We start from the raw sequence: 15,173 nt of genomic DNA, 5'->3' as shown, positions 1-15,173 counted from the left end.
TTCCCCTCACAGTCAGAGCCTGCAAAGGAAAATCTAAGGTGGCCAAACTCTCCTGGCAATTATTCTCCCTATAGCCGGCATAATCAGCCTGTTAGAGACTAAGAATTCTTTACCATTAAACCACTTGGAGGTCACTACCCTGTTCTTCAAAATGTTTAGCTTCTGCATATTCAAGCCAGAATCTGGTAGAACCCACTGATTAGGTATGTTTGTGCCATGCGCCAAGGAGCGTTTGCTTGACCCATACTGTATATGTACCTTATCTTGTATCCTCTGGTGTTATCTTTAAAGTCCACCAAGTACAGGTTGCAGGGCTCGAAATTCATTTTTGGAAATAGAAAGAATTTTAGGTGCACCACATAGAATAAAGCTGAATGTCAGCAAAACAAGTTTAACGCTTTTAAGAACTTCAATCTGTAACTATACAGCTAACCTTAAGATTTAAAACAAGTGATACATCAAATAAAGATTAAAGTACAACAAAAGGTAATATGGCTATTTCTGATACTTACATTTCAAGAATATTCTGTATACTTAGTGTACAATAGAGCCTTTATCCTATAGCTTACAAAAATATCTAGGTGCACCGGTGCACCCACAGTCAAAAATTAGGTGCACAGCTCTAATTCTGGGTGCACATGCACCCAGTATTTCGAGCCCTGGGTTGTTACCTCCATGGCCTGTCTGTGTGTGTGTGTGTTTGCGTGTTTGTGTTTCCGGATATTTGTGATCACAAACTCTAGATGGATTGTGATGATATTTGACATGTAGGTATGTCTTACAATATTTCATGCTGGTATGAGGTCTCTGAACTCTTGTTCGTCAGTTTGACTAAGACATTGAAAACCGTGACTTGTGACAAATTTGCCAAGTGACCTTTAGCTCTCTGATATAATTACCATTACCTGTGGAACTGCTTGTCAATGAATGAAGTTAAACTGGTTCAATACATGGTTGTAGGTAACCACTGGAGTGCATATCCCCTTTTGTCACGTGTTGACCCCTGACCTTGTAGAACACACCTGTGTTGTGACTTGAATGATAATGACTTTGTGATTGACAGATTGTTTTTCTTGTTCTATATTTAGATTTACTGTGTCCATAATTTCATTTAGATTCAAACTTTAGACTTAGGATGAATATTTGGTTTTGTGCATGCCAATGTTAGCTGTAGGGATATTAACATACTGTAAATGCAGAAATGTTCACGGTGGTTTTATGTTAGCTGTTTTCGCGGTAAGCTCTTCGCCTGCAAACATAAACCACCAAAATTTTTGACGTACTACCCCCTTGTCTACTATTGTCTCAGACACGAACTTAAAACCACTGCGAACACTCCATTTTCTCCCTTCCGCGATGTTAAAACCACGCGAACTTAAACGCGTTTGCAGTATTTTACTATTTTTAGGGCACTTCACAAAAGAGTCTACATGTTTGTCAGTGTTGTTATTATGAAACATTCTGCCAACATGAAGATAAGATTGTAGCTGTGTATCACCAGATGTTGGAAATAGCCTCAGGGTAAACAGGGAAAAAGATACCGTGAGCCTGTGTTATGGTGTTGTGACACGTGTGGCATACTCTGTGGTTTATCTGGTATGCAGGAAATCACTGTTGAAATGTGATGATGGGCTAGGGGGCCTTTCAGGAATGTGCTCATCAGGCATTGCCGGGATTGCCTATGGATGTGTCACATCCTGGTTGTCATGACTTGGATTCTTTCTGAACAGCTTGAAATTATTGCGAATTAAGGAATAGGATGTTATGTTATCTAGGTTTTAATTTGTAAGAGTAATATGTATGTTTGTATGAGTAAGACTAAGAGTCGATGAATTCTGTAATGGCCAAGTAAGTAAGGTGTTCGCCTTGCATTAAATGTAGGTAGGTTGTAAGTTTGATCCCCGGCCGAGTCATACCCAAAACTTAAAATATGGTCGTACATGCTTTCTCTGCTTTAGCACTCAGCATTTGGAAAGAGTATGGTAGTTGAACACACACCACTAACACCAGTGGAGTACCCCCTGCCGTAGTGATTGCACAAAGTTGTGTGGCCCAAGGGTATTGAAACGAGATGGGCACTGTCCTATGCAACATCTGGTGTGGGAAGGACTTTTATGTATGTATTGATATCAGTATCTTTTGATGTATGGGTGATGCTGTTTTCATAGATTCAGGTCTGTTGCCAAACTTTGAGATATTACTAATTGTATGATTTCACAACAATTTATTTTCACAACATGCAGACCTTGACATATAAGGATGTGACTAGCTACATATGCAAATGACCTCTGCTGGTTAAGAAAAGATGAAATGTAAAATCCGTCATCCATCTCACTTCCGTTGACGTACGTCTCATAGTTTGGGTCAAGTGTAGATGTTATTTTTAGATTCTGAGAAGTTCATCTATCGCCGTAGTGTCTAGTTGAGGAAGGATGAGACGTATACTTCCTTTGATATGCATGTTTTGCAAGATAGAGGGCCTTTCATCTTGCTAATGGAGATACAGAGAAGAGAAAGGCACTTAGGCACTTTGTTGTGAAAAGTGGATACGGTTGCTGTAGCATACATGTATGCTGCACCATCGATTTAATGGGGATTTCTACATATCTCTGCACTTTGGCAAATGTAGTGTTAAAATTGTAGGTAAGAACTTACCGGTAAGGAAAGAAAAAGATTTGTTGATAAGGTATCAGGCAAATTAGACTGGCGGATGATAAGAATTTTTTTCGCGAACAATTAATTTTGCAAAGAAAAAAGTTGTCCTCATGAATGAAATGTAAAAGTGAAATCCATTTGTGTCAGTTGTGAATTGAAGTTACTGTACATGTATGTACTAAGATATGCTTATCACGGTGAGACCTGAAGTTACTGTAAATGGAGAAATATTTGCAGGGATTTAATTTTGCGGTAGGGAGAAAATGGAGTGTTCGCAGTGGTTTTGATTTGAATTCGCGTTTGAAATAATAGTAGCGCTACAGTCACACAATGGAACAGCTTTTTGCGGTGGTTTTAAGTTCACTGTAAAGAGTTCACGGCGTAAACCGTGAACATAAAACCACCGCGAACATTTCTGCATTTACAGTAATATGTAGACAGCAGGGATAATGATTTGTATCTAGCTAAAGCCCCAAGCTGAAAGTATGCACTACTTGCTCTACTGCCTGAGAAATTATAACTATACATGTACTTGCTTTTGGTGATTGTAATAATGGTCAAGAATGGTGGCACACCTGACCTTGAGGCGTAGCCTACATGTACATTGTATGAATAGTTTACACTATTATATAGTTCAGTGTTGTGATGTTACATGATGTAGGGATACCCTGAAAGCATGGCAAGTTAGGAGCTCACACAAGACCACAAAGACCCATGTTTACTGTCAACACATTCAGCAAACTGCAAACTAAGCAAAGGCTTTGGGAGTAAACACCTGGCATCAGAGACTGCAGGATTTCTCCTGTATGTGACAAACTGTTGTGAAAGCAAGATGATCTGTGATTGGTTACATCAGTAAGGGTGTCATTTTCAACCCCCAAGAGGGATCCTCCTCTCCCCTCTAGGGGTCATAGGTCAGATGAAGATTTTTGGGGCTGAAAGGTGGCAGGTGTATTTGACTAGTCCTCTTGTGCAATATTAATTTGTACCGGTGGTAAGCACTTGAACATTGTGGTCACTTCAAGTTGACTTTTAACCTTCTCACTACTGCCTAACTCCGTAACCAATAGGGAATTGGCTGCCAAGCGGCTACTTCGGTTTGCTAAAAGTTAAAGTCAGCTGTCTTCTTGTGTTTTGAAATTAGCTTATAAACATTTGGTAGATTATAATAATGTTTCTTTTGCTTAAAAAATGTTCCCTACCTTTCCTGCACAATGAAGTGCATTCCTGGGAGGCGTTTCCTGCAAATTTTGCTCTTGCATACTCAAATTAAGCTGCCATAAATACATGTTGTACATCCTACAGTTGAAGTGGAGACTAGTACTTACTACATATAAGTGGCCATATACCCAGGGGGAAGGCCATATTTTTATGCACTTTTTTAGCACAACAGACAGGAAATGGCGTAGAGAGCTGTGACGCAGATCCCTTTTAGGAATCAACCCAAATGCCCACCATTGTGGCAGGAGGTAAAAAGCAGCTTATCTTGACATTTGTGAGAGATTAATGGTTTTCGTCCTGCAAAACCTTTATGGCGCCCGCTCACTTTTTAAGTGAGCCCTGTAAATCTACGTCAACCTGGGATCATACCACTTTTTTTAGGGACAGCTTGTGGTTTCAGCAATTCTTATTGCTTGCCTAATTGCACTGAAAACCTAAAGTTATAGTCTTTTCATTCAAATATGGACTTGATTTTGGTGATATCTAGATAGGGTATGTTTTGCGGTCCATATACCTTATATAGGTAGCCTATATACTCATAAGAAAAGCTTAAATCTCCCTGTTAAGGTACAGTGATGGTAGCGTCCTTCCCTTTTGAGGGAGAAGTGGTAAAACTTGCATGTTTTAGCCCCCAACACTGATTGCCATAGCAACACAATTCTGAGGTAAGATGGGTGTCCTCGTGGGTTGTTTGTCTAAGTTTGCAAAGAAGAGCTTGGTTCCTGGTTTAAAGTAGGTTTTGTTTTCTCTTGTTGACCACTTTCTGACGGAGAAAGAAGTACGTCTAGTTTTGAAGTGTTGTAGTGGCCAGGATTTTTGTCAGCTTGTAGCAAGGGATCTTGTGGTTAGGGATTTGACTCCCACCCTACTTTTGTGAAAACATTCTTAGTCACTCAGTGGTCAGTTCTGTGGTCTTTATACAACTTATTCAAACATCTACCAAGTCATCAAAACAGAATAGTCGGGTTGGTTTGGTATGTGATGATCATCATTCAAAACCAATTAATTTCTGATATATACACACTTCAAAATATTGTACTTATGCCATTGATATGATTCAGATTATATCCATTCTCATTTATCAAGACCTTTAAAAATCTACCTATATAATATTATTATTTCATATATTTGGACCTCATTGTTTAGAAATGCTAGAAACACAGTGAACATTTTTGGTAGCCATCCTGTCTCCTGTTTTTCATAGAACAGTGTATCCAATTTTAGCAGAATATTTATGACACGGTGGTTTGCTACATTTGAGAGGCCATTTGTATCTTACTCCCAAAGCTCCTTGTGAACAGCAGCAATCCTACATGTAGGTGTAATGTAGTGTATGCACACTTTTAAAGCGGCAGGCACTCAACGCAGTCCAATGTGATCTTGCACTGCCATTATCTAACCTGCCTCAGTGGCCACAAGGGGAGTAAAGTCCCGCATCAGTCAAATGGATGACATTGGGAAGGTACGGGCTGCCATACTTCTGGATGGAGCTTGCGGACGATTCCACAGGTAAGTCGGAGATGTTGAAGACTGGAAACTGAGAAATAACGTGGATAGTTAGAGATCGCGCATCGGCAAAAATAAAAGCCTCCTTGTGTGCAGTTTGAAACATGGTTGAACACAAAGTAGTATTAAAATGATAGTTTCAACGGATAAAAATACCACAATGTACATAAATATATAATATGTATATATATCTTGAATATGAAGCAATGTCACTGTGTAGTGAATGTATAGCCATTATAGTCAGACCTTAAGTACCTGGGCAAGCAGAATTTCCCTAGCATAGAGATTTTGCTTCACTCCAACCCAAAGGAAAGCATTATTCTATATATTACTATTTTCGTGATGGATGCTTCCTAACACAAAGATGAAGTTGATGGATAACTTCATCACCCCAGGTTATATTTTGTTTCTTCTATTCTAATTTTATTCCGTTGCCATACACACGTATCTTCCTACTCTGGCTCAGAAGGTCATGTTCGCCATGACTTTATTTTACGATCTTCCAACAATTTGGTTAATGTGGCATGGACTAAAAGGACACAAGTGAACATTAGTGGCGCATAAGTCACAACCCTATCTTTACTGAGTCAGCCAACAACCATGTAACATAAATGGATTATGACAGTATCAATCGATACATAGTCTTCTCCAAGCTTTCTTATGAAATCATAATTGGATTTCCTTCTCTACTTCTCAGAAGAAAATGAAGTTGGGATTAATGACAGTTCTGTCATAAGCAATTGGGACATGTTGTCGATATACGTGATAAAGTCAATAGAGTTAAATATTAGGCATTCCCTGAATGTATTCCTTTGTTGTAAACCATAAAATTATGAAGGTACATTTTAGTTGAACCAACTGTACACGTAAGCAACCGTAGCCCAGTTGCAAACAATTTCTCTTTGGTCTGACAGGTGCATAGCATTCAAATCTGTGTGATGTCATCGTAGGACTATACCATAATGTCCACATACATGTACAGGGGGTAAACAATTTTCAAAATGAAGTATTTGCCTGGGCAACAGCTAACTAGTGAGGAATTGAAAGCGGAAAGGGGAGGAAAATCAAAGATTCATGACCACCCTCTTGTATTTTCATCTTAGGCCAATGTTGATTTGATTATATGGATGACATTTTTGGCCATACTGTAAATCGTACAAAACAGCTGCAAAAAATGAGAAAATATATGCTGTAGTTTGCAAAAACATATTTCAGCAAACGGATACTAATGTCATAGAATGCTTAAGTCAATTTCAAAGTCAAAGAAGAGGTTTTGAATTAACTAAAATGAAGAATCTATATTTCGGTATACCATATACTGTGTGTTCAGTTTTGTTTATCATTCCTGACCTTGTAGATTTAGGATTTAAGTTTTACGATCTGATGTCTTCTCAGAAGTCATGTGAAATACTAGATCAACTGAGCTGATTCTTCAGGATTCAATGACATTTTATACATGACGGTTTTAGAGCAACTGTACTCCTGAAAGTACTAGTCCTCAGTAAGATTATACTGCTGACCTTTTTGCCAAATGGCAGAAATAATGTTAAGTCTTTGTATATAGCAAATAAGAAGAATTTAATACGAACTTTGATGGCATTTAAGACCAAACACATTACATATGGAAGACGTCCTTCCAGGATTTATTTCACGAGATACAGGCAAGGGTGGTGCTCTGACATTTAGTAAGTAAGGACAGTGTCAGAGTAAAAGTAATGCCTATCTTAAGGTCGACTTTTGTTAGCAGGAGGATTAAAAACTTCTTAGATACAATGTATGTTGTCACCATGTCTTAACGTAAGAGTGTGTCTCAGACAGGATTTTTTTGTCTGAAAGAAAGTGCAAATGGATGGATGGGTTTGGATGGATGGGTTTGGATGGATGGATGGATGGATGGATGGATGGATGGATGGACAGACGGATGGACGGACGGACGGATGGATGGATGGATGGATGGATGGATGGATGGATGGACGGATGGATGGATGGATGGATGGGTGGGTGGATGAATAGATGGGTAGATAAGTTGAGACTTGATCAAGTAAAACTTAATTACGGTATGTTGATTTGGATGCAAAATAACTTCTTACAAATTTATACATGTAATATTATGTAATGATCGCATTCTGTATCTTATTTGACTTATTGTAATACATTATATGGTATGTTCTATTGTCATTATTTACAGATGGTATACGTGTAGTTACTTTTATATGACATATGTACATGTAAATGCTATACAATGGAACATTGACTCATTATTGTTGATTGATATTTTCTAGCTTTGGCAAACGTGCAGGAGGAAACTGCAAGCGTGCCAGCGAGTGTCTAGTGTTGGAGCCCTCAGAAATGATAGTGGTGAGTTCCTTTCCCTCTATCTACATGTGTTTCAGGGTTCAAGATTCATTTTTGGGAAAAGGTATACTGTTGCACCTATCCTTAACATTTAGGTGCACAGAAACAATTTTGGGTGCGCAATATAAAATAAAATAAAATGTCAGCAAAATATAATCACAAACCCTACTTCAATGTATAATTCTATAGCTAACTTCAACATTTTTGACAATTATATACCAATACATCAAACAGCACAACAAAGGTTACACTACTTTTTCTGATACTGAAATTTCAAGATTATTCTGTATAGACTAGCGTTACCCTATAGCATACAATAATATCTAGGTACACTGGTGCACACACAGTCAAAAATTAGGTGCACAGCTCTAGTTTGCGGTGCACAAAAGTGTACACGCACCCACCTGTGCTTTCTTCAGGATACAATAGACCGATTTTGACTGTCCAACCAATGAGAAAGTGGGCTGCATGTTGGTCAAATTTGTGTAGTCCTTCAGTTTTGTTGTGCATTCCTAAATGTCAAGACTGGTAGGAATTTGTCAAGAAGGGTTGTCGGAATGTGTGTGAGTGAAAAGATTTGTCATTTCTTTTCCTGTTTCTAGATTCATGAATGTATTTCTCGCAAAGATTATCATGCTTGCACAAGCCATATGATATATGTTGTACTGTACAGTGTACTATTCATCAATATGACTCACCAAATGCCCTATTATATCATACATACATTTTGCCATGATCAGGGTGCGAAATACCAGGTTGCACGTTGCACAGTGCAACAAGATTTCGGTTGGTGCAAGTTAATTCCAAACCCAGGTAGCGCAGTATGCAACCTTATATTTTGAGCCAAAGATCTCAATCGTAGCCCTGGAAGCTCACAAAAACACAGTGTCACTCTCATAAAATTCGGTAAATCTTCAATTGAAATAAAGAAATCAACACTTTTTCGTTTTAAACCATCAAAAACCCTTCATAGATCGTGGAATTTGAGCTGAAAAAGACAAAAACACACTGCCCTCGGCTAAACAAGATGTTTTTAGGTCAATGTGAACACAATACTATCTAATTTATATTTTGAAATATTAGTAGTATTATACGCTACATACGAGCTTGATTTTAAGAAATCGGTGAATGTTGCTGGAGCAACATGAAATTTGGATGTGCAACCTAGCCTTTGCCCTGGGTTGCAACATGGGCAACCTGGCTCAAAAAAGTATTTCGCACCCTGATGATCCCCTGAATTATGTGGGATCGTTGGTCATCTTTCATTGCTACTTTTTCCTTTCATTTGGGCACTTGTTGTTCTCCACTACTCTTCAGCACGATCCCCATGCTTAGAAGGAAACCCATCTATCATTGGTTAGTTAAAGTCACCTGGAATATCAGGCAAAGAGGCTCATTTTTCATGGCTATCTTTGCCTGTTTTGTGGATCCTAACATCTGTCATGATCCCATCCATGCACTTTCTCTTCCACTTATAGCTGTTTCAACCTTCTATGAATTATGATAGATTGAGATGGTTTATTACGTACAATGTATTCTTACATCGTGTCCCTAGTAAGGTGTCACAAATATGCTAATCGTCCCGCCAGCATGCAAATGATGTATTGTAGGCATGTGCCCTGGAATGTGGTACAGACCTACATGTTTAGCTCAAATCAGAGGCAATTTCTAATGCTGTAATGAAAATGTTGTCTAAATGTTGGAATACACTCTATGTAGTATCTTCCACCTTCTCTCTTTCTAAAGGTGAATTAAGCAAGGCTTACATACATGTAACTACATTGTATGAGTAATTGTCTTTCCAAGATTGTTGTAAATAGTCCAGCTTGGTAAAGCTCATGGTTGTCTCACGGCTGAAAGTTGTGTTGTCCTTGCAGATGTTTCTCTAAATGCGACCCTAACAAATCAGCGAATCTGTGGCTTCCCCTTGCGCAGTGATGCCATTTAGATTTACCACCACCTTGACGGTGATTGCTTGTTACGCAGAGCCCCTTTACTAGTCATGAACATAACCATTTAGCGCCGAGGTGTCAAGGGTTGATCCAATCTCTGCCGTTCTCCCCCAATCTTGTTTGCTGTGTATGTAGGCACAGCCTAAATTTGGCAGTGACACCTCGGTATGACTCCAATGTTTTTCTTAGCGTCTGTGGAATAAGCAGAATGTAGAAGACATGCATGTTTTTGAATGTAAGGAAAGCCCTAACCATTGCAGGTATGTTGGTAATCATTTTGTAGAATTTAAAGCATGGGCTATGTCCTTGATGGTAACTTCATGCTGTGTTGTTTATTACATGCGCGTTAAATTTAACTGCCATTTGCTGCTCAGTATGTCAGTATCTTCTCAGAAAATGCTTTCCTTTTTCCCTTTTGACATCCAAAATATATGCACTGGATTACTGCACAATACTGGGATTTTATCACTGAGAAAGATTTTTCATGGAGAGACTATTCCCTCTTGTGGAAACTGTCGTTGGGAGTTTGTGAAGATAGCTTGAAGAAAATAGAAGATGAACACCATTTTCATACAGATTGTGATTATGGATTATGTTTTTGTGAAAGAAATGTATTTCTAGTTGTGACTACTCATGTGAAGTTAAAAATTGAAGAATGAAAATGTTGTGCCAGGGCCAACCATGTTATTGTTAGCAAAACTCATCTGTTCCTATGTTGTAGCTTCATACATGTACAGTATTATTGTAGTGTAGATTTTACTTGTATGTATTTATCTTTTTATTTGTAAACACAGGCGGATTTATTGGTTTTTGGTAAATTTATAACCTGTACTCAGCCAAATGGGCCATGATCTTTTTCATCAATCCTGATAGATTCAATCGTTAATCAAAGAGTTGGAACATTAATTTGTTACCACATGCAGCCAGCCTTTTTTTATCAAGGAGTGATTTCTATCCTATTACCCTGGATTGACAGCGGCACCTTATGAATGAACGTAGGAGGAATACATTATGGACCTGAGATACATGTATGTAGAGTGGGGCGTACTGATTACTTGTGCACAGGTTATCCCTGTAGTGGCTGTACTGTTTGTGTGGGTGCTTTATTCACTCCTGCACATTAGAAAGATGCTTAACCTTCTCCCTGCTGCCTAACTCTGTAACCAATAGGGAATTGGGTGCCGACTGGCTACTTCAGTGTGCTAAAGGTTAAATAGCGTTGATGCAAAGCAGTAAGGATGTAGCGGCAGGGAGAGGTTGCATGCACGGGCAGTCCTTTGAAGCAGTAACGGTATCAGCTAGAGAAGACGTCACACCCAGTCCTGCGTGGGTCCGCCGGTAAATGGCAGGATTATAGCTAGCTGACTCCCGCGCACAGGTAGGTAGGAGAATCCCTTCTTGATGGCAATCGGCGAGTTCCCTACTGATCTCGGGGCGTAAGTTCTGGCGTCAATTTTGTACACATTTAGTGAAGCCAGGTAGCAAAATCTGTTTTGCAAGATACGGTATTTTCCATCCATGTATTGTTTGGCTTCTACATACCAGAGAGTAAAGATAAGGAATGGCATACTATACAGTAGGCGGCCATCCCTACTGTTGTAAAATGAATGCTTGCTTCTAACATTAAATACAAGAGGTAAGATATGTAGGATACTTGAGCAGGGGTTCATCTAAATCAGGAAAGAGGGGCGCTGCGCCCTCTTGTTTCAGCCCAGCACCCCCTTGTCGAAATCAGATTTTAGCTTAATATCCAGCATACAGCCTTCACTCAGCAATCAATTCTTCCATAAATACATAAAATTTGCTCCCTCGCCTGTGTGTGCTCCCTCTTGTTCAATTTTTCTAGAAAAAACCCTGCTTGAGTGTTCGAGACCTTATACATGTGGTATATACATTGTATATTTACCTGGTAATGGCCTGTTGTTCTGTATCGGATGTTTTGGATTTTTAAAAATGCGGCATTTTACCCCCGAGCCATTGTATGAAAGAACTCGTTACGATGACTTATGGTAGCAGCCTGGCCTCTTTAGAACCAGTAGATTTATGTAGCTTTTAAGGATTCCTCAAGTCAGATATGCAAGACATTGCTGCGACAACTCATTCACTTCAGTACCTTTGTAAAACCCATGTCTCATACAAAAAGGCTGTAACTTAGCTAGGTTCTAGCCAATGCTAGGTTTATTTCTGTCATCTCAATTTCCGATAGAAACCTATGCCTGTGATGTTCGATTTAATCTGATTTGAATCATTGCTGTATTACCGGATAAACATGCCCATTTTTGGCCGTGTCAAGATGATGAAATTTTGTCTTTCCTGACAAAGAAAAAGGATGCTGGCTAGAACCATTGATTGACAACATGGATACAGAAACCATCAGACCTGAGCCCTGTATATTTTGCCTGGCCGTTCTGTCCTGGGTTCAAGCAGGTGGCAGTGACAAAGCTAAGACGGCACAGAGTTGAATGGTTTCCTGAGGTGCTGTGTTATACCCTCGATTGCTTTCTTGTGTAGATGCAGAAGTGTTTTTCACACCTTTTGCTCTACTGCGAAAAGGATGAAAGTAACACTTGTTTCTTTCCCATACCAGATTGTGAATGTGCGATTAAGACCCCGTTCACACTCATTTTTTTCAATCGCGATTGAAATATAATCGCGATTGTTCGATCCGATCGCGATTGCACGCAAAGAAACTTTTGCGTTCACACTGCTTTTCGCCAAGTGGATTAAAGTACGCCGTGATCCGACCACGATTGAAGCACGAGGTCAAAGGTTCGGCGTCGCTTGCTACAAAATGGCGGGAGTCCCCCAACTCTTGATGATTTTGTACCTCTGGAGAATGTTCTGTAGCTGTGGAAGGGAACGCAATCGGCGGGCTATGATCGCGAGAAGGCGTGAACGACGAAGGCTTTTGTATATTGGCCTCGCTGTAGTACGGCTAATGAACGCGACAAGTGCTGTAGACAGGGCAATCTGGGAGCTTGAATGAAGCGACGATTGGTGGGAAAACATTGTACTTGGTACATTACTTATGTGATAAGTTGCGACCCTACCCTTGTACCGGCCGAAATCCCCGCGGATCGCGATGGAATGAATCGTAGTTGTGTTCACACTCAAAATTTGATAGGATTGGATTGGATCCGATCGCGATTAATCCAATCAAACTACCTCCGGAGGTAGTTACAATCCAATCGCGATTGGATCGTTTTGGATCGTTCCAATCGCGATTGGGAGCGTTCACACTGAAAAAATCAATCGCGATCGGATCGATTCAATCGCGATTATACTTCAATCGCGATTGAAAAAAATGAGTGTGAACGGGGTCTAAGTGAAACTGAAAGGTTTGTAATACAGTCAGAACTCAGAAGTTATCCCTTAGTGACTGACCAAGGCTACTTGTGGCTTTGACAAACATTTCAGGAACAAAGCGCTTGAGATTGATACATTTGTTCATCTTGTCTTTGGAAGGTTACAGTGTTTCTATTTTAGTCTCCAAATTGTTTTCAGAATGGTATACTGTACAACTGAGTACATGTATTACTAAAGTATTAGGTGTATTGTGTTAAGTTCGCTATTGAAATGCAGCCATTGAACACACATGTGCATGCTTGGGTGTTCAAATTTGTCAGGTAATTTGTTGTATGAAATCAGCCTCCCAAGATAGATATAGGATATGCATGAATGATCACTATGCATGAGCATGGAGTCACTGTGTGACTGCACATGATATGGGAGGCATGTACATGTATATATCTTTATTACCAATTCAGGAATATGTTTCTTGCCTTCAATTTAATGTCCTTTTTTTTCTCCCTGTTTTACCTTCTTGGGCTTTAATTTGTTATCGTGCATAGGAGTAATACTAATAACCACTGTGTCCTGGATGCTGTGCTTAAGATTATCTGAAGAAAATCATATTGATGGACGAATTTCCGATGATTTTATTAGGAGGACAAGTCAGACTCTTCGCCTGATCCTGTTGAGTCATCATAAAGATCAGGGCTTGAAATATGTCCAAAAACAAAAGCTGACACTGTAGGTATAAATGGTTACAAACTTGAAATTTTGCAGTTGATACCATACCTGCTGATTTTGCTTTGGAAAGGAATATTGATATTAGAAGTACCTGCTTAAAGTGTTTTTTTACCTTCTCCAAGAAGGTTATATTTTCGGTAGCGTTAGTATGTGCATGTATGTATGTAACATTGTTTGTGGTTTAGCAGCATAACTCCAGAAGCTATGGACGGATTGTCTTGAAACTTGGTATGTGGTTAGGTCATGATTGTCCTGCAGAAAAGATGAGTAGATTTTTAACCCCCTGGCCTATTTCCTTATGTTTTTTAAAAATACAATACTGCTATTTGCTACCAGCAAAACACTCAGAATGGTGACTTTCAGCGTTTTCATGTTATGATTAGGCAACACCAATTTAATTTCTTGGTTAACGGATTTTTATTTTCCAAAAAAAAAAATTTTAGCCTTCTGTTTTCATGATTTTTTTTCTTCTAAAATTTAAAAAAAAAAAATAAAAATCCGTTAACCAAGAAATTAAATGGGTGTGGCCTAATGGTTCATCGCAGGAAATTTTACCAAATGGTGGTATAAAAAAAAATTAAATGTAGGGGAAAACGCATGTTTGGAGTCCTATACTATAGAAGTGGCTGGTATGCAGACCCAGGCCTCACCAGAAGGAGTGGATCTTTGGGCTGCAATTTCATTTTGGCCTGCTGTGATTGATGTACTGATGTAGAGGGTCAAGCCAGGTCAGAGTGTAGGGCAAGTGGGCATGACCAGATAACAGCTCATACAACCATCCAGCTCATATTACTTTCTTTGCTAAGGCCACACCAATTTAATTTCTTGGTTAACGGATTTTTATTTTCCAAAAAAAATAATTTCAGAAGCCTTCTGTTTTCATGATTTTTTTTGGGAAAATTTAAAAAAAAAATAAAAATCTGTTAACCAAGAAATTAAATTGGTGTGGCCTAAGGTTGCACAGTGAGGGGACCACTTCATGTTAGTAAACTATTGAAGTTTAACATTTGGGATCAAAATTTTCTTTTTATCATGATTATGATATCCTGTTTTATTATAGTGCAATAAAGTATATAGTTTATTTTCTTATAGTGCAATAAAGTGATAAGTACACTTGACTAGTTGTATATTATGCATCAGTCAGTATCCAAGATTGATAAATAAATACATGAATGAATAGATTGTTTGAACAATGATACATGTATTTTTGTTGCCGTAGAACATAGTACATTAACTCTTTACATGAATATCAAATCTAGAAGGTGTTGATTACTTACAGGACTTGTTGAGATAACACTCAAGGTCCTTGGGGATGGTATTCTAAATCAAAATTCCAGGAGTGTGCTGAGAAGAGCTTCATTCTCTCCTCGCTTCTTCAACCATCCAGAGATATTAGAAAATGAAAGGTCTTCCTAGATCGATCCCAAACAATGCGTGATGCCCCGTCCGAAA

At 39.0% G+C, this 15,173-nt stretch overlaps 1 protein-coding gene across 12 annotated transcripts in view; it reads left to right on the top strand.

Moving 5' to 3' along the window:
- Nucleotides 1-15,173, top strand: part of LOC136448417 (rap guanine nucleotide exchange factor 2-like) — a 95,132-nt gene that overhangs the window by 36,216 nt on the left and 43,743 nt on the right. For 11 of the 12 annotated variants that reach the window (XM_066447904.1, XM_066447909.1, XM_066447907.1 and 8 more), the window contains one exon: nt 7,665-7,740. In XM_066447904.1, the coding sequence (XP_066304001.1) occupies nt 7,665-7,740 (76 nt within the window). Of the gene's footprint in view, nt 1-5,244; nt 5,386-7,664; nt 7,741-15,173 lie in introns of those variants that run through there. The other variant, XM_066447911.1, reaches the window with a different exon arrangement.

This window comes from Branchiostoma lanceolatum, chromosome 14 (genome assembly GCF_035083965.1).
Source record: "Branchiostoma lanceolatum isolate klBraLanc5 chromosome 14, klBraLanc5.hap2, whole genome shotgun sequence".
NCBI lineage: Eukaryota > Metazoa > Chordata > Leptocardii > Amphioxiformes > Branchiostomatidae > Branchiostoma > Branchiostoma lanceolatum.
This window is presented reverse-complemented; position numbering and strand designations above follow the sequence as displayed.